This window comes from Harpia harpyja, chromosome 10 (genome assembly GCF_026419915.1).
Source record: "Harpia harpyja isolate bHarHar1 chromosome 10, bHarHar1 primary haplotype, whole genome shotgun sequence".
NCBI lineage: Eukaryota > Metazoa > Chordata > Aves > Accipitriformes > Accipitridae > Harpia > Harpia harpyja.
Genome location: NC_068949.1, coordinates 4,160,801 through 4,187,524, shown reverse-complemented (window position 1 = coordinate 4,187,524; position 26,724 = coordinate 4,160,801). Strand labels below are relative to the sequence as shown.

At 40.3% G+C, this 26,724-nt stretch overlaps 2 protein-coding genes and 1 long non-coding RNA gene across 10 annotated transcripts in view; 2 read left to right on the top strand and 1 right to left on the bottom strand.

Moving 5' to 3' along the window:
- LOC128147564 (uncharacterized) overlaps positions 1-14,219 on the top strand; it is a 33,630-nt gene extending 19,411 nt beyond the window's left edge. The window contains exons 2-3 of the long non-coding RNA XR_008237045.1: positions 10,842-10,954; positions 14,092-14,219. This is a non-coding gene — a long non-coding RNA (uncharacterized LOC128147564). The remainder of the gene's footprint in view (positions 1-10,841; positions 10,955-14,091) is intronic.
- The window catches only part of MYPN (myopalladin), an 80,376-nt gene extending 61,125 nt beyond the window's left edge, over positions 1-19,251 (bottom strand). Inside the window, exon 1 of one of the 3 annotated variants that reach the window (XM_052800239.1) lies at positions 18,893-19,251. The gene's annotated coding sequence lies outside the window, so the exon portion shown is untranslated. Of the gene's footprint in view, positions 1-1,835; positions 1,969-2,781; positions 3,075-18,892 lie in introns of those variants that run through there. The other 2 variants (XM_052800240.1, XM_052800241.1) reach the window with 2 other exon arrangements.
- A 4,109-nt stretch (positions 19,252-23,360) lies between these two features.
- HERC4 (HECT and RLD domain containing E3 ubiquitin protein ligase 4) overlaps positions 23,361-26,724 on the top strand; it is a 41,065-nt gene continuing 37,701 nt past the window's right edge. For 3 of the 6 annotated variants that reach the window (XM_052800246.1, XM_052800242.1, XM_052800247.1), the window contains exons 1-3: positions 23,361-23,497; positions 24,509-24,674; positions 25,927-26,218. In XM_052800246.1, the coding sequence (XP_052656206.1) occupies positions 25,993-26,218 (226 nt within the window). In that variant the 5' untranslated portion in view covers positions 23,361-23,497; positions 24,509-24,674; positions 25,927-25,992. Of the gene's footprint in view, positions 23,498-24,037; positions 24,252-24,508; positions 24,675-25,926; positions 26,219-26,724 lie in introns of those variants that run through there. The other 3 variants (XM_052800243.1, XM_052800244.1, XM_052800245.1) reach the window with 3 other exon arrangements.

Below are 26,724 nucleotides of genomic sequence, written 5' to 3'. Positions count from 1 at the left end.
TTATTTTTTTGTAATTAATATTGTCCCTTAGTACTTCTCAAAATGAGAACTAAGACACTTTCTTACCCATGTCTCAAGTTCTCTTTGCCTCCTCAGTGAATCTCCTTGAACTGCAAGGTAAACAGTATCTTGTACAAAAACTCCATACAAAGTCAAATTGAAATTGAAATAAATTTAATCTGATTTTTAAATTAGAAGGTCAAAAAGGAAAGCAGGTGATGGCTGTATTTGAGGCCTGGGATGCTGCTCCATCCTCCTCTCCTATTGGCCTGTGAAGGCCAGGCCTCAGATGTCAGGACAAGCTCTGAGTGTAGTACTTCAAGTGCTCCTAATGTAGGACAAGTTTTTATTGACTCAAGTAATGTATGTTTCCTTCAAGGATTGCCCATATGAGAAAGAGTTTATATGAAAGGCCCAAAAAGATACAGCAGAGGTCCACAGTTTGGTGCTGAATCTACATACAAAAGTCCTCAACGCTAAATATAACTAACAGGCAACTATATTCATTTATCCTGGTCCAAAACCAGGCAGACATCTCTGCAAGTCTTTCATGGCTAAAACTGCAAATCCACTTTCATGGACTGTGACCCAAATGATTTAAACTAGGTCATTTCTATTATTCCTGCTAGCAATATGTGTGAGCAGTGCAGAAATCCACAAATGCATGAGACTGAGGACTACCGTAAAGTTTTAGTTTGGGACTGAAGCTACAGCTTAGCTCTCAGTGTTAAAAAGTTATTTATGTATTGCATGGGCTCAGTCTAGACTGGCAGATTATAGCACTGCATAAGGTACTGTAATGAGAATTTGAACAACTTAAAACACTGAGGAAAAGTCCCTATTCTGTCCGTGCATGTAAGTGGCACCAATTTTAAGGGAATCGTATACGTGTATCTGAAGACTGGACAACCAACTGCTTGTGTAGCCAGACTGAACAAGCACAAGCTGGACAAAGAAATGCCCTGAAAAGCAGGGGTATGCAAACTACATGGCATTTGCACGTCTTTTTGTCTGGTAATTTCAAATCCATGCACTGTTTTGTTTTTAAAATGAGATTCAGTTTTCATACAAATACTGGTTCCTAGTGAAAAAGGGAACTCAAGCCTTAAATTAGACACAAAAGAAATCTGGCTTGCATTTTTTCCCCTAAGGTTTTTCAGTTGTGCCTTTCTTTTTTCACACTCTCACTGTATTTGTTTCTTTTTGTCTGCTGTTCTCTTTTTTTATGCTTTTTCATCAGTCTTCCCTAAGAACATTGTAACATAAAAGCCTTCACATGTGAATCATATTTTCAAACTACAATATTTAAATGAGATTTATATTAGACAGAATTAATTTGCCTGTCCCTGTAGGATATTACTGTTTATGAAAACAAGTACTAAACCAGTTAAGTTTTAAACGGAAAAGTGTTTTTTTTTTTCCCTGCCAGTGATTTAGATTACAATTTAAATTGCATTGTCCAATTGCTGTTATGGTATTGTGTAAATTTTTAACAAACCATCTTAATGTTATATTTATGTGCAAATATACCTAGACTGCTAATTCTCAGCAGCTGTTGATAAGAAACATTCCTTCAGTACCACAGCAAGACCTGCTGTAAAATCTCTAAGAATGCACAGGAATAGCAAACCAGCACAGAGCACACAGTTCTCCTTTGTCTTTGACAGTCTGTCAAATACAAAACCTATCTAACTCCTGAACTGACTATAAATAATTTCTGATATGTAAATATCATTCTGCTCAGCTACAGGAACTAACACACTTCCTATTGCTGTTTACTTTTGTTAGCTGTTTCTGAAAGAAAAAAAGAAAGACAAAAACAAAGAAATCCTGACATTAGGAACCTTCAGAAGATGTAAGAGAGGGAGAAGAGCAGAGTTGAAGTTTATGAAATTGTTCCATTAACATTTGCTGATTTTGTTTCCACTCTTAAAGTCTAGAGCGTCTTCACAAATGTAAACCTCATGACCAAAACAAAACTACTGATAATCAGTGTCTTTAGTGTCATTTGTATAATGTTCTATTGACGTAAACTCAAGAGCTACTCTGTTCTCGTCAATTGTTGACATATTTTGTAAAACTTAAGATGGGCTTCTGATTAATGCTTAATGTTGCAATATATTGGGCCAAACATTTGCTACTGACAGTCAAATACTTTTCTGAGAGAGAGAGAGGGAGATAGTGAGAGCTCAAGGGTGAGAGCTATGCCCTTCTAGCAGGACTGTTTCTGCAGCTGTTGTGTACATTAATCCAGAGAGCAGATCTCTCAGCACTAAATATAGCCAGTGGGGTCATTTTACATGACAAAATAAATAAATAAATAAATAGAAAGTATTTAACTATGGGGTCACGTTAAATTAGGTTTGATTTTGCTTAAGAAGGAAATCCAAATTATGGCATTTTGGTTTAAGGCTGAATACTAGAATGTAAATATTTCAGAATGTGGAGGGAAAATAACCGGGAAGAGTACAGTCCCGGCAAGGAACTTTTCAGGTTGTTACAATCTTCTGTTGACTCTTTGGAGGAGTCAGACTGGCTCCGAAGGATTTTGAGAACCCCACCAATGCTGTTCAAGCCCTTTATAATACTGCAGAACATTGTTTCTCTTTCACTGCAATACATATGCCTCAGCATAATTTAAGTCAGTCAGTTTAAAAATTATTTGTTCCCTGTATATGTCTTACCAGCAAAAATTAGCATTCAAATATACATACTCATCAAACCCTTCTGCACCTGTGCTGCAAAATGAAAATGTAGACCGATCTAAAGTTGAGGGATTACCTTTTTTAATTCCTCCAGATGTTGCTGCCCAACACTGGCAGTTAGTAGCGATGACAATTATCCAGAAGTGTGAGATTAAAGTTATGGAAGCGAGGGAATTCTTCGAGTCCTCAGGAACAGAAACAGCTAGGAGTCCATACAGTGAAGGAAGTTAACCTTGGTTATTATGAGGATGGCTGTAAGGAGCTGGACAACCTGTCACCACCGGAGCAATAGCATTTGTCAGTTTGCAGGTCCCAAGTTATTTTGAGCAGCGTAAACCATGTGCCCGCGGAGCATTCCACCTCATTGGACAGGGAATCCACTGCTCTGACAGCACCTATGGGCACCGAGTGCCTTCTCCTCACTCATGAAACGTCCCCTATAGATGCTTATGCGGGTTTTGCCGATTCATCCAAGTGGCATTGTATTACTCTTGTCAGCCGGTTTAGACTTCAGCCTTTTAAAATTACTAGTTATTGCTATTGTCTTTATGTTTTGATCAGAACTCGAAGGTTACAGTCACTGGGAAACCCATCAGCCGGTAACAATATAAAAGTTTTGCAACTCCGAAGGCAAACTCAGCAAACGCGTGTGATTTAATAGTAAAATATTCCTGACTTCTTTGAAGTGTTCGATTTAATAAACACAGTGCAACAATGCAGAAATCCATAAGGATGGCCTGTAACTACAAATCCTCAAAAAGCTAGAACTTCTAAACTTGTTATTGAATGCACAGAAATAAACTGTTGGGGGAAAAGTAATTAAAAGAGGCGAGTGAAACTTAGCTGTAAATAAAACTGAGATATAAACATAGGTAGAATATTTCAAAATATTTTAAGCAGTACACAGAGAAGCCCTGGTATTATATAGAATTTCACTTTGTAAAACTGAGCTACTGGTTAAAACCTCGAGTGACTAAAACCTACCACATCACTTGGACAATGTAGAGACTAGATTTTCTTTTCTACTCATCCTATACAACAGCAACAGAAAATAATCTGTAATTCTAAACAGTTTAGCTTACCAAAAATACTTGATTGTTGGTATATTATTTTATTAAAAATGCTCGTCACAATTCTGATTTTAAAAGATTACTAAAATGTTACGCATTTATTATGGGGAACTGATATATAGCCCTTTCCACAGCTAATGATGTAATTAGCTTGGGTTTTGACCTTCTCCCAGTTCTCTCAAAATGTTATCGAGTGAGCGCCTTTGCTAGAAAAGAAGTTCTCCTGTGGGATGTAGTTCTTCAGAAAGACCTTTTTTGGGGTATAACAATGTGAAAAATCAGAGGTACAGGCAATTCTTTTATGAAAAATTTCCTGATGCATTGGAGGTAGTTTCCTTTTTTTTCTCTCTCTTTTTGTGAAATATCATTGTGAGAATAGATTGTGAGCATTAGTTGGTGGTGTGGCTTCTTCAGTGATATGGAAAAGTTGTATAGTGAAGTCAGCCCTTCTTTTGGGGACAGGTTAGGCATTTTAGGGCTTGGGTGATGTCTAATGTGACTTTATATCTGGAATAGAGATCTAATGTATTCTTTATAATGTCCATAACAGGAGGTGTGAGCCATACAGTGCTGACAGGAACTGCATGTTGATACTGTACCACATGCTACTGTGGCTTGGACGTTACAGTATCTGTAGATCTGTAGGCTACAAACCCTGAAGCCTGAAAATAAAGTCTGATGTGTCCAGTAAAATAACTGTAAATCTATGTGGACTTCTGCTGAGATGCAATTATTATAAAATGTGCATGGAGTCTTGCTGAGCTGTGAACTGCTTGTGCATGGTATGCAAAATTAAGAAATCCAATGTGACTATTCAATCTGATCCAAAACAACATCCAAAAATTTCCCACTGTAAGAGAGAGTTTTGTATAAGATGCTAGAATTGCAAAATCACTGAATAATCTGTTCAACAAATGAGCTAAGGGTTATACAGAAAGTACAGCATTGAGAAACCATAAAAGTTATGAGCCGTTACTGTGGCAAAGAGACTGACCATTGTAACAGCAGGTGGTACAAGGACAAAACTTCCAGGAACCACAAGAAGTTAGAGCATACACAGTAAACGTGCCAGGTCTTGCAGAGCTGTCATCTTGGTAGAGCAACATCAGAGAATTTCAGATTCACTGGTTTGCAAATAACAGCATAAATCCATGAAAATACTGTTGTTCCTCTGTCTACTTTTTTAGAAGACAGTGAATTGAGGCTTTTGACTGCTAAGCACTAATAAACCACTTCAGGATATCATGATCTCCAGCTTTATGTCCTTTTGCCTTTGCTGGCTAGCAGAAGGGAACATCTGCCTCTCTAGGATAAGGCATAGTGTCCTAGAATAAATTGCGAGTGCTAATTCTCTTCAGATCTTGTCTGTCAAAGCCCAAAGTACCTTTAAAAGCAGAAGGAATGAGTCTTAAAATGGAACTTTGGATGTAGCTGGTTTGCTGTTATTCTACAGTAGGATAATCAGACCGTAATTGTAAACCTTCAGGATTTATCATAAATGGAAAATTCTTGATTTTCTAGATATTAGGATTAAATTAATACAATCCTATTAATGGCATGTGCTGAACCATTAATTGAGAAATGAGATGGGTTACACATTATTTGGTAGAGAACAATTACTAGACATCTGTGTGGACTGCCCAAAATTATATGATGAGTCGTACTGTCTTTTGGGGGTCATCTGAAGGCATCCCTGAATACCACACATATTGTCCAGCCTGACAGTAAGCCTGTGAATATGGCTGAGGCTGGAAGAAGCCATCTAAAGTACAGTATTGGAGAGCTTTAGAGCCTTAGAACATAGAAAAGGCACCTGAAGATCTGAAGAAGTCATTATTCTTTACAACGTTGATCTACCACCCTTTTTTTTTTTAAACAGCTCAGAGAAGAAGCAGGGCTTAGCTTACTATCCCAGAGTAGCTGAGGCAGATGAGCACTTCTCTAGGGCGTAGGCTTGCCATAGTTGCAGTGATTTCAAGGTTACAATTAAGCCCACAGTACATATAGGTCAGTATCGTGTACCTAGCATATAGCGTATATTTGCCTAATTAGTTTGGAATAAGAAATTCTGCAATTCAAGCTACCTCAAGCTTACAATTACACATGTATAAAAGTTTATTTCAGCTTTAGAGGTTTGTGCTGGAAATAGTGCTGACAGCTGCAAGTTGGCAGTAAGCTTTGGGACATATATTACAGGGCATCCTGATTAGTTAAATACTTATCACAGAAGCTAGTGATGAAAAACAGCTAGAGACAAACCTCAAAATTGTATTCTGAGCAGGAATACCACCTTAGAATAAAAGGCATAAAACTGACTGCTGCTGAGGTTTAGTTAGGCTGTGAGCAGAGAGGGGATGGAGGCAGGACTAGAAGACTGGGAGCCAGCTGAGTGGCAATACACATGGAGCCAGACTGAGCCCCAGGCAGCCCAAGAAAGAGAAAAACCCTGGACCAAGCTGAACATTAGCAGTGCAACTCACAGGAAAGAGGGCATTAGCTGCACAAAGAAAAACTTGCTGGCAACATGTTTTAACAGCTGGTTTGTGAAGTGACTCTGATTTTAATTAAGCTCAACTGGACTAGACCAAGCCCCTTTCAGATCAGCTCCAGTTGGTTTACACACAGCAGCTGGGGAGATCAAAGTAGTGAGAGTTTCTGCTGTTACTCTTTAAGGGCAAGTATGTAAAATGGTACCGTAGCTCAGGTGATGCTTCCTAACTCATTCAACCATTGTAACTTGATCTGAATTTTTAGAGAAAATGTAAATTTATCAATGATTTAATTGTGTACTGTGGACACACCAGTCAAGAAACATGTGCAGAATCAGAAAAAGATGTTGAACTCACAAAGGGACCTAAGAAGCACAAGTCACAGAGCGTGCCCCAATTATGCTTCCTTCAGGAGCTGATCAGTCACTGTCAGCAATCCCTGCCAGCATGAAAAGAGTGTTCCCTCCCCTGTATAACCAGAACTGCTGCTGGTCCTCACACCCTGTCTTATGTTTCAGATAAGCATCTATCATCTGAAAGGGTCTGGATATATTCGAGTGTCTTTGCCTGCAAGAGTAGCTTGTGATACTTCCTCCCATGGCAATGTCTCTGGTAATGAAAGCTCATTCATGCCCTCTTGCCTTTGTTCTGTCATTATTTCAGAAGAACGTAACAGTGCTCAGTGTGTTTATTCTGGGGTGTTAGAAAGCACCACCAGTGTCTAGAGGAGAAAGAATTTTCTGTTTTACAGCTCATCAATCTCTTGGCTCAATTTTTAAACCAATAAAAGGAGTTTGCAGTATGATTAAAGATATGGGCAATGATGTGCATGTCGCAGGTTGTGATTCTGTGCTAAAAGTGTTGGCTGATGGGCAAATACAGATTGCTGTTGCCATGTCTGCCTCTGCAAGGGACAGGCAAGAGTGCTGGGGCAGATCCAGAGAGAGTTGATATATTCTATATATCACAGTGGCAAAAAAATACCAAACAAAAAAAGAAAATGATAGTCTAGCACTCCTACATTGCAAAAGGCAGGTAGACTGTCATTCAAGCAACAGTGGGCAATTTCCTTGCTCTAAAAGGACACCTAAGTACAACTAGATTATGTATTATTGTGTAGAAGGTCTGCATATTCTGAGAATTACGGTTGGGAATGTACAAATGAAGATCCTGATACACAAATGGTAGAAATGACAAATCAGTGGTTTTTTTGTCAGCAAACTCATGTCCCACTGTCTCTCCGAGACTGACAAAGGGGCTCACATCCAAAGGGCTCCAACTGATAGCAAGAAAAGCTGGTATCAGATATGTCATAATAACTTCTTACCATGCTGTCACAAATGGGTTCACGAAAGTGTATGTGCCATTAAGCTGATGATGGTGCTATACAATACGATAGAAATTTGCTCTTGATTTAGAGGAACACAGTACCTGCTTTTGAAAATCAAATACCGCCTATAAGACATAATTACAAGTTTCCATGGACTTTATTAAAGCCCAGTCCATAAAAGAAAAGACATTCAAAAGAAACAGTGATATCATACTAATATTTACACTTGTATCTTCAATTTTCATATATAAGAAAAAATTTTGAGAAAAGACATCAAAACCACCTTTTGCATACCGGTTTTGCTGGATTTTTTCTGAGCGATGATGGGGAAATACCCAATATACAATACAACAGCAGACTCTGTTCTTGCACATAAATATGTGCAATAGCAGCAATAATCATTGTGTTCTTGTGACTACCACATGTGACCTTCAATTATACAGAGCAGGAAGATGGTGTTTATACAGCTACCTCACAAACAGAAGACATGGAGAGATGGGGAAAACTGGAAAAGTAGGAAAAAATCTCACCATGTCTAAACAAGATTTTCTACAAGACCAGTTTTTGCCTGTGATTGTAATGCAATTCCAAATCACTGTCAAAAATATTAATATTGTCTTTGTAATCAGTCCTAGATTTCTGATAGGGGTTTAGATAGTGATTTTTTTAAATTCCCATTGAAAATTCTGGAGCCAAAATACTAAATGTTCCATTTCTTTGAAAGCCTCCTTAAGGCTCTTTGCAGTCAAGTTCTAGTGAGGTAGTGATTTTGCAGATCTCTCTGGAGCCCAGTGGAGCACAGGGTTACTGCCCACTTTTGGTTTGCATCCCACCAACCACTGGTCTTGCTCATCCCAAGACTGAACTCATTTCTTTCTAATGTGGAGTATGAAATAGTGTGTTAGACAAGTTTTCTCCAATGGGCTGAAGGAGTAACTTCAGGAGGCAGATGCAGCCTTAGCAGACCTGTAACCATTTTGCTAGTCAAATATGAATGTTGACTCATAAAATACCCACTTTGTCTTTTGTTATACTAGCCTAGTTATTCCAAGGGCAGTGAATTGCTCCCTAACTGTGCAGCTTTGGACAACAGCAATGGTGTCTTTTCCTGAAGCATCAGTGACTAGTTGCTGCTTGAGGTATTACATTTAAAGGTCCAGTAATTTGAACAGCAGTGGCAAGCCCTATTTATCTTTTAGATTATAGACTTTAATGAATTATCTTAAGGCCATTATTCTTTTGGTAAGAAAAGTGTTAATAGCAATTTTCTGGATGTTTCTGGTAAAGCTAGTTCAATAGTGATTTGCAAACTTTGTGTAAGATAATATGAGTTGGATATTTTCTATTCATACCATTATGCAGTGCATCTCTTAGCATGAGCCTGCCAGGTATCGTGTGTTTCTAACGCAGATTCTAATTTCAGAAGTGGAAACATATTGGAAGGATGAAAGAAATGGTAGCTCTTTTCTGTAGAAGGCACAAATAATAATGTTGTAACATTCCTTCAGTGCCTATTTCTTTTTCACCCAGCCCCAAACAGGCTTTATCATTTAACAGGGCAGCGCTCATGTGAGGATTGCCTGAGTGTTACTACACAATTTTTCAGTCTCATTAATTATTCAGGTGAAATGTACTAGTAATTTATAGGGCCTGATGCTGTTTCCAATGAAATCAGTGGTTGTTCTGTCACTAACATCAATAGGAGAGGAGTCAGACTTCTCCAAAAAGTTAGTTGTAACCACAGTCTTCCAGTCATCCACACAGAGCCACAATCTCTTGTGCTATCCTCATCCAGTTTCATCTAATGTTCCATCTATTTGCTTTTCAAAATGAATCAACAGGTAAAAATATACCAGTATTTTACTTTGTTGCAGTAGAAGTGGTACAGCAGAAAAATGTTATAAAGGTTTCTATAAAACACAGAGATAACCCCCAGAACATGAAATCATTGGTGTTATGGGTGGCAATTGTAAAAAGGGAATTTGTAGAATCCCTTTTTTGTAAAAAATTTCTACTCAATTGTAAAAGTGTCAGATTCTTTAAGGTGGATTCCCTGCCTAAAAAACATGGAGGACACTGTGTCCTTACTTTAAATGATGATCTTTTTTTTGTTGTGCAGTATTATCCATTGTACGATACTATCTTGTATAATATTAGCCTTTCAAAGAACTTGGTCAACTTGCAAAGATGCCTGTAACACAAAAGAGTTAGCAAAAAGTGTCTGTTCACAACCATTTTTCTATTCCCTGTGTAGTTAGTATTTTATTAGGTTCTCCTACAGTCTTCCTTTTGTAAGGGAAATTCTTTTTTTTAAGTCGGGATATCTAAACAACATTGTAGAAGCAGCTGGGTTCTTTAATTTGCTAGTATTCAAATTTTAAAAAGTGGATCGTTTCCCTTTATGGTTCAAATATAAAGTGCATGAGCTCTACCTGGAAGTGCTTACATGGTTGAGTAGGATCTCCTTGACGTTACCACTATCTCTGGGTGCAGGGTTTGGCTCACATCAGCCTTCTTTCTGGGGTCAGCACTACCAGACTTCAATGATTTGTAGAGCACACAGCAAATATTGATATATAGAGACTGGCAGTTGCCCAAAGAAGCAAAAGTTTGATGCAACCTGTTATATAAGATTGGTTTTAAAAATCATTAAAAAATCAAATGCAGGAAAAATGGAGATAATACTAATGAGGACTCCTATCTATAAAATCCAATGACTTGGTGGAGACTATGTCTGGTAATCAACAGAAACACATCAGAAATCAATGGATTAAAATTAACAACCCAGAAACTGGGTTTGATTACTGAACAAAATATCAAGGGGATGTGTTGTTCCATTCATGACTTTCTTTGGGCAAGTGAAGTAGGAGGAAGTTTGATTTGACATTGATGCCAAAAAACCAGCTTGACTGAAAAGTGTGAGATTTACAGTCAGGGTTACTACTCCCAGCATTGTCAGAGACTACAGGATCCATTCTGACACTATAGGATTTCACTGTCCTGATTGTGAGGCATGACTAGTGCAAAAGAGACCATAAATGGGGATCTGATAATGCCAGTTCTACTGTCTTCACCTAATTTGGGACACTCTGTGATATGTGAGATTTGCATTCCTACTATGGCCCTCTCCTTCCCTGTCTTCTTTTATTTCCTCACTTTATTTTTTGTCTTTCATGTCTTTCCTTCTCTTGTTTTTAAGAAGAACTCAGCTTAGCAGACAAGACTAATTTTGCTATGTTTTTTTCAGGTCTCCAACTAAGAGAGCACCGGTTGGCACTGACTCAGTCCGATGCTGGTAGAGGTTTGCCAGATCTTGCTGTAGCTGATAACAATGATGGACTTGTTTTCCTCAGATTATATGTAAGAGAGGGCACTAGGCCAAACACTGTGTTTGTGCTTTCGCTGTTCTTTTCTGGGTTTTGCTCTCCCCTTTTTCATGGCTTGTCTAATTTGTTCTTCAGATAAAACAGGATTAGACCCTAGCAGCTACAGATCTATCCATTTCAATTGGCTTCTTTACCTTTCTTCAGAACATGCATCTCCAAAACATCTAAAAAGGATGTTTATAGCCATGATTAATACCAACTGAACAGAGTGTCAGAGGGACTGGTACAAAAAGTGGTGGTATCTTGTTACCTAAATCTAAAGGAAAAATAGATACAGGAGTGTTACTAAAGTGAAAGCCATATTATATACTTTATATTTTGAATATTTGAACTTTTTCTCCTTTTATTTGTATTGTAATAAAAGTTTAATTTTTCTTATTTTTCTCATGGTAGCTATTTCTGTGGTTGATATTAAGCAGACCTGACATCTACACTGTCTGCCTTTGTTAACCGCTTACTGCTGTCCAGAGACAGGGTCATATACATGAATGCTTTTGACTTGGGGTTGAGATTAACACAACAACACATTATGGACTGTATTTTTAAAAGTGGATTAAGAGTCAGCCTAGTGAGGCGTATTTTGTAACCACAGAGTCTCTTATTTCCAATTACACATTCGTCAAACAGAGATTTACAGTGTAGTCCTTATTCTTATCACTTAAATGGCATTGCACATCTAGAACAGAGAGCAGAATGTCATCCAGGCTACTTACAAAGAAATTCCAAAATCCTTAAAGAACAGAGAGACTTCACTGAGAGTCCATCCGTAAGTGCTTTTAACATAAAAGAACAAAATAAGTGTGGCTATTATTTGTGGAAACCTGATTAATGCGAGTTGCACAGTAATGAGGAAAATATACTCGGAGGTTCTTGCCTTCTGCCTGAACTAAGAACATATATACCATTTATATAAAACATAGGTGTCTTCAGTATCTTTTTTCTAATTAGGTATAGTGGCTTTCCAGCGTATTTCTTTGTTTCATATTAGAGGCCCTGAGGTCTACAGCAAATCAAACACAAAGAGCCAGGCAGCTGGCAGGACCCTGAGGCAGCTCAGCCTAACGGTAGTGCAGATCAGGACCTTTAGGATTTTAGAGTAACCAAAACCAGAATGAATGGCTGGTGTTTTGAGCATCAGAGACTTTTGTGCCTGTTATAGACAACTAGAACTGTAGAGAATATCAGCTCTTGTCAGGTGTTTAATAGGACAAAACATTCAATAACTTAGTTGCCAAAATTATGCTTCATAAGATACACCCCTAATTAGAATGTCTTAAAGGATTGTTGCTACAAGAGAATAAGGAGAGGGCATTAATGGATAGTCTGCATTTTTAAAGTAATTTCTTGAGACCTCTTGCTTTCCAACCACACTCAGAAGAGAGTTTCAGTGGTTTATCAGCAGTGTGCAGGGCAGTCAGCTCATCTCTGAACTTGTGGTCATTGGATCACCTCAGCTAGATAGGCCTGGGTTAAACAGTTTGGAGGACAGCAACATGACTGTTCAGTGAGGTGACTAGAGAAACTAACTAAAGATGAGAACTTGACATGCATAGATCAGGTAGCAGGAGAGCATAGTTTGATAACAGTTTGCTAAAATATGACAGAAGCAAACTCCATGGAAAGGAGAGACTGTGTATAGTATATTATAGTGGTTCAACAGGATGAACTCCGAATGGTCAGTCTGAAGGGCCACAGCTGAGGAAGAGAGATTGTATCCATACTTACATGGAAACTACCATCTCGACACATGGGGGCAGTAGAAAAGCATGGCAGTGTTTGTGCCAACAAATAAAATGCAGTAATGGCCTCTGGGGTTAGGGGAGTTGTGTTGTCTGGTTATAGCTAGGAGAATGAGTGCTACCTGCTCTTATTTGACCCCTTGTGCATAGCGTTCAGAAAGCATTGACACTGCCCAGCTCTCTGATTGTACAGACAAGGGAAAAAACCAACTTCTGCAGAAGTTCTATGGCTTTTAAAAATGTCCTCCTTTGTATTAAAACAGTGCCATTTTGTAATGAAAACATAATTAGGATATCGTTCCCGAACTCTGAATCTCATTAGGTGACTGATTTGAGAAATAGTTACTGTTTTACCAGCACTTTAGTGTGTCACCTTATTCTGCACACTTGAGATCAGTTTACCAGCCCCTCCCGATGATTCTGGCACTCTTTGCCTTACGCTGCCTCATCTGTCTGGAACGCCTTCCCTCACGCCACTGAGTCACCTTCCCACTATAAATGTTGCCTTTTTCATTGTAATATTAAACTGACTTGCATTATAATGTAATTTGTAAAAATGTGTATGAAGATGCTCTGCAAAAATTGTATCTATAGATACTGATGAAGCTTCAGAAAACCTGGGTTTTTAGGATGCAACTTTACTGACAGAATTAATATTAAAATAAGGGGTTTTTTTGTCAAAACACAAGCAAACTTTCAGAAGGGACAGAGATGAGAATTAAAGTAATTTGATAGTACCAGCTTATTAAACACCAGCATTATCAGAATCACTCTGTCTAGCTAAAGAACAAGTGATATTCAGATAATGTAAGCTCACTTACCGAAGTAAGGATCATGACCTGGAAAATTACCTCAGAGCAACAATAGCAGGAGGTACTAGCCATTCTGACTAGCCAAGCAAATTGTTAACTACACAAAACATGACTTTTTCACAAGTATATAAGACAGAGAAAGAGAGAGGAAGAAAGAGAAAGAGAGTAGGATATACCTTTTCTAATAGGAAACTAAATAAGACCTCCAGTTAATTTCAAATAAATCACCTAGTAATCAATGTTTATGACTACTTTCCCAGGCCACATTTAAGCCAGTGGTTCTGCTTATGCAGTTGTCAGTCTCCAGAACCATCTAATTTCCAAACAGTCAAAATATTAATTTACTCAATGGAAGGAGTCAAAAGATACATCACAGGATTTAAAATATATTCTGATCTGAACAAACCATGCATATTACAAGCCAAGTTTAGACCAACTGGTACATCAGTGACATATAGTAATGCCATGTGCTATCACTCAAGTTATAAAAAGGAATTTTCTTTCTGCCTAGGGTGGCTTTGAAAATGCTTTTTTAAACGTCTCCCTTCTTTTTGCTTTAGAAAAGGAAGGATATTGGAAGACTCCAAACTGTGACACTTAGAAAGAAAATGCAAATATTATGGTAAGTATTTTTTATTTAATCTGATTAGTAAAGGCCTTTTAAAGCACAACAAAACCTTTCTGACATGCTTAATTTGTGGTGTCGGGCTGTGGAAACTCTATATTTGAACTAAATTTTAGACATAATGCTCTTAAATTTAGACATAATGCTCTTTAAGCTTTAATGCTTAATGTTAAATCAGGACAACACAGCAAATCAAGAGAACATCTCTTTTATGAAGAAATATTTACTAGTTTGGAGATTCAAAGACAGGATATGAAGACCAAGCCTGTGTTTTCATTAAATACTTAAAAAGATATACTTTTGATTTTCTTGCCTATTTGTTGAAAAGCTAAGGGATTAACTGTGTAGATCACCAGTTATATATTCTCATTTGGGGTGTTTATATGACTTCATACTAGCCACGATTTTGACATTTGAGTGACTAGAGGCAGACACCTAAATCTTTACTCACCATTTTTTGAAAACTGAAATACATATTTTGAAGAGACATAGTTTAGAAAGTCTCAACCTTAATGTTTATAACCTATGGGTTTCATATATGAAAACTCTTCCACCTGTATAGGGCGGATTTGTTTTGTTGTACATTGAGCTGTTGAATAGGATTTAAGGTGTTTGAGTGAACAGAGAAGTTTAAGTGGGGGCTGGAGCAGGAAGGGGAGCCAGAACTGCTGGTATCATGCTGTGATGGATAGAGTTTATGTGAAATGCATTTCAGTTTGCTGACTGCACTGCATGAAAGGAGTATAAACATGTATTTTTTCATACTTGACATAATCAGTTGTGAGGTTTTGAGCTGTGATATAAACCCATCAAGACTCAGCTAGTTTAAATTGGCATTAGTTCCACTGACTTTGATTGAGAAACAATTTGCCCATCTGAGAGTTTGACCTAGAGGAAGGGAAAGCAGAGAAAATGACAGCTTTGACTTATTGGCCAGGGAGGGCCAAGAGAAAGAACTCAATAGTAAGAACTTCCAGAGTTTTCCCAGCTTTAGTCAAGATAATAAAGTTTAAAATCCAAGAACCAATGAATAATTTGATTCCCAAGAATGAGGCTTCTAAAAACAGTCTCCACGTCGCAGATATAGCTTCTTTCTCTGCGCTCCCATGAGCTCCTTTTGATTGTATTATTGAAACTATTAAGGCGGGATAACAGTCTCCAAGCAGTATTGTTTCCTTTCCTGTTTTGAAAAAATTAGGAAAGAAACTCTTTACATAACGTATGCTTCCTAATCCCGAAATACTTGTTCTCTGTTTATGTGGTGCAAAAGAAAACCTTTGGTTCTTTTGCAGAAATGTGAAGATCTCTCTAGTCTAGATCCTGAGATGCAGGATTTGATGCAGCCAGGTGTTTACATCAGAAAATATGTGGCAATGAATATATTACTAGTTTCCTGTTTTATTCTTTTTATGTTGATCACTATATGTCCAAAGAAATTATGGCAGAGGCAAGCATGGTATTTGAATCTTTAATTTCTCAAATATTTAAAAATTTATAAGTTTCCTGAAATATAGCTGTAAACATAAATTTATTTGGTAATTCTTGAGCTTTTAAATCTCACTTCAAAATACGTAGGTCTAAATTATATTTTAAAAAACATTTTAATTCTACTTGTCAAATGGCATTTCTTTTGACTTGCTGTGGTTTTGCTAGAAAACATCAGGAAAATTAATATAATAACAGTATCTGTTTTGTTGTTACTTGGGCAAATAGTGAGTTCTGTATCCTATCAAAATTAGCTGTAAAACTAATGGTGTAGGAACTTTTAAAGTGAAGACTTTAAAATTGTATGTATTGCTATTAACTATTCCAAACTAAATCTTAGCCAAAAGATAACAATTTTCATAAATTTGACTTGAAAATGTGCACACTGTAATCCCAAATACTAGATTCTTAAGAGATCATTGCTGATACAACTCACTGGAAATTTTTACTATTTGTAATGGTTATAAACAAAACACTTCTAGGTTCATGTCTATTATAATTCTGCAGGGAATCCAGTAGGGATTATTATAGTTATGAACAGACTATTTTAATGCTTATGGTTATTATAAACTCAGAAGATAACACAAATTGGTTTATAATGGTGATGAGCTATTTAGAGGCTCAAACTTGAACCAGAGGTCAAGAAAAATTATAAAGATCACATGTCATTTGCCTCTCAGGAAAAGTGATTTTTAATCCTAATGCTGTTTATTACAAATAACCACTTGGCCATAAGGCCAGATAAGCATTATTTTCTTATGTTTTATTAAAAAAAATAAGTTATACTCAAAGGAATTTAATTTGTAATATTTATACTGTCTGTTCAAGAGCCATTTTGCCTGGCTGAGTTTGCTACAAGCTTATAAGCATACAATGTTGTTGTATTGAATTGTTTGTATTTGCAAAAGTTTTATCACATTAGGCACAATATTTTTTTACAAGTCTACTGACTAAAAAATGTTGTGGAAGTGTTTTCTGATGAAATTGGAGTTTCAAGCTGACCTTCCTCCTGCTAATCTGTCTGGGTTTGGATGTTTCCATGGGGTCATGGGGTGAACAGAAGCTGCTATGTCTCAGTTGGATGCTGTGGAAATGCTGTGTCTTTTTCTGAGACAGTGTCAGGAACATCTCTCTTGAATCTTGAGGGATCCAAGCCCTATGACTACTCTCAAATTTATGTCTATGTATGTTTAAGAGTAATTTTGCTGCTCTAGAACCCTGCCCAGAAGCTGGAAATAGCCCTGTATTCTTCTTTTATGAAAGTAAATATATGTGTGTTAAGTGGGGACTATCCAGTACCCCCCCAATGATTGTTTCTGACTGGAATCAGTGATCATATTTAGTGGTGTCCTAGTGGCTTGCTGACATTAATGACAAGAAAGCCTTCATCAATCAGACATAAATGATGAATCACTGCTACCTCCCTCCCTATCCAAGAAAAAAAAAGCCAGCTAAATGCAATGGAGGTTTGGCACACATGGCTCCTCTACTGTTTCTGCTTCAAAATGATATATAGTTACTTTGGCCTCCCCTTTACAAGCCCGAAGTTCTAAATTGAAACAGTTTCTTGTATGCTGGTAGACCAAATAAACAAAGAAACATTATCCCCAAAACATTGTCCCAAGATTTTCTGGAGAGAAATACCAGCCTCTAAGTCACTCATATTAAAAAATCAACAATAAGATTGCCAGCATTTTGCACTCCAGTGTCAGTAAACAGAAACAAAAGATTACAAGTTTGTGGCAATTTTTCTTTCCTAAATGGGAGCTTAGTAAGTATTGGCATAGGAATTCTCTGGGAACATGAGGAGTCAATAGGTTTCTCTACATACAAATTGTGTGTAGGTAGCAGCAGTGATTCCATTTTTCACACAGTTACGAGGATTTTATTGCTTATCTCATACAGCTCACTTTCCTTTTGTCTCCAAATTTTTTTTTTTCAAAATCTTTTATTCTAATGCTGAGGTTGAGACTTAGATCATAGGAAATTCAGAGTTACAGTCCTCCAAGGACTCCAAGCTCTGACTGCTCACATGCAATTTCTGTGGAGCTCCTTAGCAACCTCTGCAAGAGAAATCTAATTTTCCATCTGTCCAAGAGTCTTTGTCCACTGTGAATATTTAATCCACTTTTTGAACAGAGATGTCCTGTACTGTAGTTGATACAAATGGCACAGATTCATTACCACTTTGACACCACTTTTCAGTCCATGCTATACCAAATATCTATCAGTTGCTAACTGCACCAAAATAGATCCCACAGTATCATGCCCCTCTGGGTTTCAGTGATACATGTGAAATCATGAGTCTTATCCTGAATTAAATCACAAAAGCTGCAGAGTACTGTCCAATCATCTTTACTAAACAGAAATATCTTTGTTGGAAAATAGTCCCATATTTCTGAGTGTTAACTAATAGCAGAAACAGCTGGATGTAGTTCGAACATACTGGTCACAGTTTATGCCTCAGAGTTATTTTCTTCCCAGCTATTCTTCGCAGAGTCCCACCATAGGAATAGAGAAAACAGCATGTCCTGACAATAGTTTAGGCACAGGGCCACAGGCTGCTACACCTAGCTGATGGCAGAGTCCTCTGCTTCCTAGAGATGCATGCTGTGTCATCTTCTCTCCAAGCAATCAGCCCTAACATCCATTTCATGTCATGCCTATTATACCCTCTGATATTCAAGTGTTTCCTTACAGTTTCTTTTTCCTCCTCATCTGCAAGCGTTTTTCTGGTCAAGGACCTTTTCCTTCACTATTTCTGTTCCCATACCCAAACACATCCATGCCTATCTTCCTACTGCCTGGAAGTTTTTTTCTCTCAAATTTTACTCCTTGTAAAGCCAAGGACTTTATCACCCAAGAAATGGGCTGGAGAGAGAGCTGAGTATCAGGGAAAATTCATTCTGGCTCAACAGAGGGGGGGGCTTTATCGTGGTATTTCTGGTTTCCATACCAGCACGATTTTTACTTCCATTCCCAGTTCTATTCCAGTAACAATAAACTTAATTCTGTGAATTAGATGCCAGCTCCCACCACACCTCTAAGAAAAGAGACCATCCATGTCATTTTAACAGTGAGTTTTCCCCTCTGCTGTCTCCCAAGCCCCCTGAGAGAACAGATCCCTCCACCCCGCTTCTGTTTACACAAGCACCTTTCTTCTTTCACAATCAGGTCACCCTGTGCTTGGAATGAGAAAGGACACTAAACAATCCAACATGGAAATTTGCAAAGAAGCCAAGAGTGCTCACCATGAAGTGTTGTGACCAGCCTGTGTGTGAGCCTCAGTTCTGGTCTTCTCCTGTGCCTCTTTGTTCTCCTCAGTGCAGGCTGCTACCTTTCTGTCTGCTCTTTACGAAATAGTAAGGCGGCTAATTTTAGGGTGCTTCATCATCCTGCCATGCAAAGACACAGTGTCATGTCAGAATCAGCAGCATGTGGCACCACTTGGAGCTGCTATTTTATAAGCTGAGGTTCAGTGTGTTCTCAAATTGGTCTCCGCAGGGCACAACTGGCTCAATTATTGATCGTGTGTTCCTGTAGGATTGCACCTTAAAAATCAAAGATCGGTTTTGGCCTGACCAAAAGCCCAGTTTAACGACATGGGAACTGGTTTCTCAGCATCCAACACTTAAGCCAAAAAACCCAAAAGATTACCTGGGAATTTCCTGGTGTTCAGTTAGCACCTGGCTTGCTGATCTATTTATAACAGAAAAAAATTCATGTAGTAGTGTGAAACATGACTGCAATAGGAAGAGAACGTGCCACATGCGGGAAGGGGCTGTGCTCCCAACCCCCTGTGTAGGATGCTCGAAAATGTTCAGCATCTTTAGCCCAACCTGCAGGTGCCTGGGCACTCGTGTGGCTTCTGCCATACTGCCAGGATATGGGGTAGTCACTCTGAGTGCCAGCTGAAATTTGTGTGGGCTTGGGGATGTTGGATCCACGCAGGAGTTTGTGAGCACAAAAGCTTCATAGCTAATGCAAAGGTCGGCTTGTTTCCTTCATTATAGTCTTCCCGTCCAGGGTTCATCCTTGTCCTTCACTGCTTTTCCATTTTCTTTACATCTGTCATCCCATGAATAGCATTCTTTTGGCTGTTTCAGCTGTATTTTGTGGCCTGAAAGGATGAGGGGAATGGGGTGTTGCAGGTTTTTGGTTTTGCTTATCTTATTTGAAGGTATGACTCCTTGGCTAATCCTTAAACAGCTCCCTTAATTAGGTGCCTCGAGTTAGACACAGAAGTTGCAGTATTGTCGATTATAGTATTTATATAGTGATTTCCCTTCACAAACAGGTGAAAAACTGTTCTTTTTTTTCACCATGTCGCCATCAGTTAATAAATAATTGGTCTTACTGGTATGCACATTTGCATTTGAGCTGACCAGAATCATTACAGTGAGCAGGGTGGGCAGACAGAGAACTAAAACATGCTCAGCTGTGAAGTAGCAGAGCATATAAAACATGTACTCTATGTGTATGTGTGAGTTACGTCTGTCTGTCTACATAGGCACTTCCATTAATTACTATCATCCACATATTGATACTGTGAAGAATAGAAGGATAAAATGTAAAACTGAAATAGCATAAAAGGGTCTAGCCGTACCTTGTTTGTACGGCTATTTGCATTCTAAAGCCTTTCCTTTGTCTTAATCAAGAATATTCTACACAAAGGCTTCACACAAAGGTTAGTAATTTCTCACGGCAAAATGCTGACATCTCTAATTTCATGTTATCAGCTGTTCTGGACACCCATTTCTATTTTCCATAGTCTGTGACGCATCAAAGTCTAAAACAAAGGGGTTTGAAATGAGGAATTAATGTTTATAAAGTATGTACTGACTGTTGCCAGGAGAAAATGGAGGCAGAGAGCAGAGTCTATCTCTGTTATTAGCTATACAGAAAGTTTTGTGCCCTAACACTGTAGCCCTCAAAAACATGTGTCTTCACTGAAGGGTGTTTTCCAGTAATAAAGCATAAAGTATACGTTAGTTAACACTATATATGATTTTTTTCATTTTTGTATTATCTGATTGGGTGCTTAACTGGGGTACAATTTAAAAAACACAATTGTGCTGACAGCAATCACCAGGCAGTAGCCAAGCATTGCTATTTTAATAATGGCAGGGCAACTGAAAATAGTTTCCTGCTTGTTACGGCCATCAACAAGAAGACTGTGCAATTGTAATAGAAAACCCTGTGTGCTAAGGTACTTAGAAGGAATAAATCCCTTCCCTGAAGTTAACCAGATTTACATTTCTTGTTTTCACTGGATTTTGCATCACTGCAAAATACTGGGTTTTTCTGCAAGTACTAGAATGGACATTGGGAATTTTGAGGTGCAAAGCATGCTCACCCATAGTTCTCTTGACCACTGCAACTACAGAACCACATTTTGGCAGATTTAATGCCAGTGGATGCAGAATTGGTTGTACTGAGCGGCAGGGAGTCCAAGCAGCGATATGGCACCAGAGTAGGTACTCCCTTCCCCCCGCTGCCTGCGTATCTTTAGCCCCATGAAGGAAGGGGCTTTCTCAAGGCATTAAGACAGGCAGGATGTGGCTTCTCTGGCACAGGAAAGAAAATTTGCTAAAATAGGTAGTAAGTGGAATAAACATATGGCTTATACTTTATTTGAAGACACATTTGAATTATTTAACTTAGAGTAATCTGATTTTAGGACTGAAATCATTCTTTTAAATGAAAAGCTATGTCTGATACAGAAGGAAGTTGAGATTTGTGCAACATCGTATGTTGTTCCACGCTTTGTATATTTCTTATTTAATGCGTTAGGCCAGTTATACCAAAATACTTTTCCATGTAAAAATTGTACTGGACATATAATGTTCTCTTCAAGTACATGGACATATCCCCACATGCTGGTCAGAGGACACATTGCACAATGAATGAATATTTAAAATCCACTTCACAGGGTAATTATTCGCAGTTGCTACTCTGGTGCTCTCACAAATAAGGGGAAAAGAAAGTTTAGAAGATAATAAATGAAATGTTTTCCTCCATTTGCTATGCTATCTGTAACAGCTACTGCTAACCTTCCATTCTTACACGCAGAATGGAAAAAGGCAAATCACTCCCCTCTCTCCTTTAAACAACAAACCTGTGTATTTGCTACCCTGAAAAGTGCTGCATCATTTAGCCTTTGTCAGCTACGCAGCTATCTCATTTTCTCTATGTATGAATTTAATATTTCTGTTTTGGATCTTTACCCATAAATTTACAGCCACACATCCTGAGAAGTCCTGCAGAATCTTACCTACTTAGATACACAAAGGAACGTTCAATGGCTGGACTGAGACATCCCGTTTGGTTTTTTTTAAATGCTTTCCATTACAGGGCAAAATGTCACCAAACACAGCACCTTTCTTCCCCATCGTTTGCAAAATCACTTGCTGTGACGTATGCCTGGTCCTGCCTGGCCTTTTTTCCTTCCTGACCTACATAAAGGTGGATTGCAGAACTACTATAGAGAGGCTGCTAAATAAGGAAACTGCATTTGGATTCCCAACCCAGTCCACTTACATAAATTGCAATGGATTTTCCTCCCAGTACTAACTAAAATCCTAGAAAAAAAAGCTAAAAAACGCATCTCGCATGTAAACTTATCTTTAGTTGTTCCACTAGAGATGTGTGTTCAGTGAAAAAAATGTTTTAACATAACTCGTGTATGCTCTGACACCGAGAATGTAACCGGAAGGCAGAATTCAGAAAACTGCATTTGTTTTTGCCGGAGGGGTACAGCAAAGACCTGCCAGCCTGCCCCTCTCCCTGAACCAGGAGGGCCAGTGGCCGGGCTGGTGTGGACACTGCTGCCGCACGCTGCAGCAACCCCGGCTGGGTTACCCTCGGAAAAGAAGTTCCCTTGGGTCAGAAGTTAATGACAGGTAATTGGAGTATGAAGAACAGTTTGTTCCTGCTTCTCCCTGGCGGATCCAGTTCCTTCCCGCTCGCTGATCTCATTCTTTTCGTGCCCTCAGAGATCAAGCAGAGGCTTCTGCAGATCTCCGTAGATCACAGATAAGGAATAGCAAGACGCAGCCAACTCTCTTAACCGCTCTGCAAGGAAGGAGAAATACTCCATCACGAAGACCTCTTCTCAGCAAACACGGAGGGAGCGATTTGCCCCAGAACATACTCAGACTTTTTCATTCTTGATTTTAAAATAGTGATGTAATACAACAGTGGTATGTTTTAAAGCTGCTGTATTTTTTTTGCGCTGACTTGTTCCCAAACCAGAATACGTACAGCCGCAGGCACCACCCGGGAGCGAGCACCTGAGCTAACAGCACCCTCCCGCACCCAGCTCTGCTCTTCTCCAGCGCCGTCCTCCAGGCGCACCGGGAGGACGAAAGCATCACGCCACCATTCGTCACACTTCACGGTCATCCTCCTGCATTTCTCTTCCGTTGTCAACTTCTCGCTCAGCCTCTTCACAGCCCGAGAGCGGTGAGCTCCGACCGTAACCTCCCCCCGAGCCTCGCTCGGGACCCGGACCCCCGTCCCCAACCTCCGCGCCGCCAGCGCCTCGCGTGGGCCGCTAAACCGCCGCCGCCCCCGGGCTCCTTCGCCCCGCCGAGCTCCGCGCTGACGTCACGCCGCGCCGCCGCTGCGTCACCGCCCCGAACCACGAGGCCGAGGAGGGAGGCGGGCGGCGAAGCGGGCGCGCTGCGGCCCCGCCCGCTGAGTTCGCGCCTGCGCGGGAGGCGCGGCCGGGGCCTGTCACCGCTCCGTGTCGGGGCCGCTCACGCCCTCGCGGTGGCCGGTGGGTGCCTGCGGGCGGGCGGGCGGGCCGGGCTTGGGCGCGGCCTCGCGGGGAGCGGAGCGCCTCGCCACCGCCGGTGAGTTCCGCCGGGCCGTGACGCGCCGCTGGGACCCCGGCGGACCCCGGCGCTGCCGCCCTTCCGCCCCGCGGGGCGGCCGGGAGAGTGGAGGGGGCCGGTGGGACGGTGGCTGTGGCCGCGGCGCGGGAAGCGGGGGGGGGGGGGGGGTAGGGGCAGGGCGGCCGGTGGGCCGGGGCGGTTCGGACCGCTCCGGGCGCCGCCGCTTAAGCAGTTGCGGGGCGCGCTGAGGGGACCTCGGCGCCCGGCGCCGCCCCCGTCGGAACGGGCGGAGGCCCCGCTCCGGCCGCCGACCTGCGCTCCTCCGGCCCCGGCCCCGCCGGCGGTGCGTGCGCTCTCCCCGGAGCCCAGCGCGGCGGCGGCGGCGGCCGGGGGAGCCGTGCCCCGGGGAAGGGGAACCGTTGCAGCCCGTGCCGCAGGCTGACGGCGTTTGGCGGTGTGGCGGCGAAGGCGGGCGGTGTCCCGCTCAAAGGGGCAGCCGGAGCGGGCGGGAGCGTGTGGTACAGCCCTCGGGATCGGCGGGCGCGCAGCCTGCGGCTGGGGCGCTTTAAGAGCGCGTCAGGCAGCGCCCGTGGCCAGGGCGATTACCCAGCCCGCTCCAGCCTGCGGGAAACATCCAGACTCTTCCTGTAGCACCGTTACTCGCTCTCTGCTAGTAGAAAATGAGTTGGGTGGTTTCCCTCGCGTTCTGTATTTGGTGTCGGCGTTGGGCAGCTTTTGACGTCACGCAGGGTAGTATCCAGCAGCTGAGAACGTGAGTTGGCATTCGTGCCTGCGTACAGGGATAAAATACTGCCGTGATTTGAGATCAAAGTACAAAACTTCTTTGGCTACCGGCTCTTAAAAGAAAAGAAAGCAAAACAACAACCCCCCCCCACACCTATGGAAATACGTATCTGTTTCAACAGAAAAGAGAACTTTTCTCCTTTTTGCCCCGCTGGAGATGAATCTTGGCTACGGAAATCCTGAAGCACTATAATCATACATCTCTTCTAACTTCTTGTGTTGCAGGTTGAAGCTTGCATTGCAGTCACTGCCACAGATGTGTGAAATTTGCTGTTGCATAGCAATGTCTTAACCGAAGACGTCTTCATTTTGATGTACCCTTCTGAATGTGGTAGGATATAGCTAGTGATAGCTAGGGAAATATTTGATCATGCGCCATCTCCTGAGATAGGTAAACAGAATGCAATATTTCTTAAGCTGTTTGGCTGTATTGGGTTTTTTTATGAGATCACAAAAATAAGCGTCTTGTTTATTGCATTTTGACTTTTGCAGAGAAAAATAGTTCATCCTGTTGTGCTGGCAGGAATGCTGCCCTTTTTTGGTTTATGCAACACTTAGGTGCTAACTGATGGCTTGCTTCTCTGAGCAGTTTTATATTTAGGCGGTTTATATGAGTTATGACCCTGCAGAATGTAAGACTGAAGCCATTTGTAGTGCACTGCATTCCATGTTCCATTATTCATGCTGTCTTCCAAATAATGGTCACAGATGAAAATTTATAGCAATTTTACACTGTATTGCATTGATTTTTAAATTGTTCTGAAAAATACGGGGAAACTTACTCTCACGGAAGTGTAGTATGAGTAATAGCGAAAACATTGTCCTAAGTTCTTCGTCATCTGCAATACTGAAAATGAAAGAGAAGTGTTATCTTTTCCAAATAGGTACAGAGTCTGTCAGCATAAATACTGGTAATTGCAATTTAGGCATTAGGGATCGGCGTTTGCCTGGGGGAGTTTGTATATGTGTCCTCCTGTTCCTGCAGAGTAACTATGAAGCTGTAGCCTGTGTTGATTGCAGTGCAAGATTGGGGACTTGAGTTTCAGCTATTTATTTTCTTTTAAATTGTAAGGTCATTTGACTCATAGTTGTTTAAATGTAATGATTGACACATCATATTATCCTTTGTGTTGTGTAACTGCATTGGTCAGAGCTGACCAATTTTTTCCAAGCTATGAGTCAAGTGTTGTTTTGGGGGATGATCTTGAGGCTGCACACAGTGCTTTCTGGAGTCATGCAGCTCCTTGTATAATGAAACTAGCCTGTACTGTCTCCTTAAAAGATGTTTGATGTCATTTCCACTGGCTAGAATTGGTTGTGACTGCCATTGGTATGGATCTGGATTAGGGATCAGAGAAGTTTTAGAAAGAATGATATTTTAAGTTGTTGAAAAAAGTTTTATAAAACTGAGGACCTGCACATCTTAAAAGTTGTACCTGAAGTGGGAAGGAAAGCCTTTTACTGCAGAGTTAATGTAAATACTGTCCAAGAAAGTAAATCACACTCTTAAAAACTGTTTGATGTCTCAATATATTGGTATATAGAAAGTGAACTTGTGGATTACCTGCTATATAGAAGATAACATAAATGTTAGGGACAATACTGAAAAAACATACGTTTTCTTTTTTTTTTTTTTTTAACAGCTACTCAGAAGGGATATTCTAGAAAAGTGAAGTTGGAAGATCTCTGTGATCAAGAGAAGCATAAACATGTTGTGCTGGGGAAATGCATCTTTTGGACAGCTTGGATTGGGTGGAATTGATGAAGAGATTGTTTTGGAACCCAGAAAAAGTGACTTTTTCTTAAATAAGAGGGTCAGAGATGTAGGATGTGGACTGAGACATACTGTTTTTGTCCTGGATGATGGGACTGTTTATACATGTGGATGCAATGATCTAGGACAACTAGGGCATGAAAAAGCCAGGAAAAGACCCGGTAAGTTTAGAAGTAATGAATTGTGGCGAGTACGTGTGGTTGTGTCTGTATTTTTTGTTTCATTATTCTACATCAAACCCAAGATTGCCAGTGTCTGTGAATGTGCTGAATTGTATGCACAGTAGTTCTTCCAAGAATGGGCGTATTTTTAACTTGAAAAGCATTCCTTTGCTTGGATCGCATCTTGTGACAGTTGGAAACAACCAACTGTGAAAATATGGCTGTCCCCCATACTTTTGCCTGCCATGCAGCTGGACAGTGCCACTGTTTTTTATTTCCAGCATGGAATCGCTTTACCTAAGGCCGTGGGAGACTCAGTGGCTGTTTTTAACCTCAAGGGGAGGTGACCTGCTTCAATACATGGATTAGCATTGTGTACTGCATGTATGGGTTTGGCTACTGGAATATGGTAGACATGAATATTTGCCATACCATAGCTGAGAAACATGCTGTGTGTTTTTAATCGTGTAATATGTGATGTAGAGCAGGTCTGATTGAAGCAATGT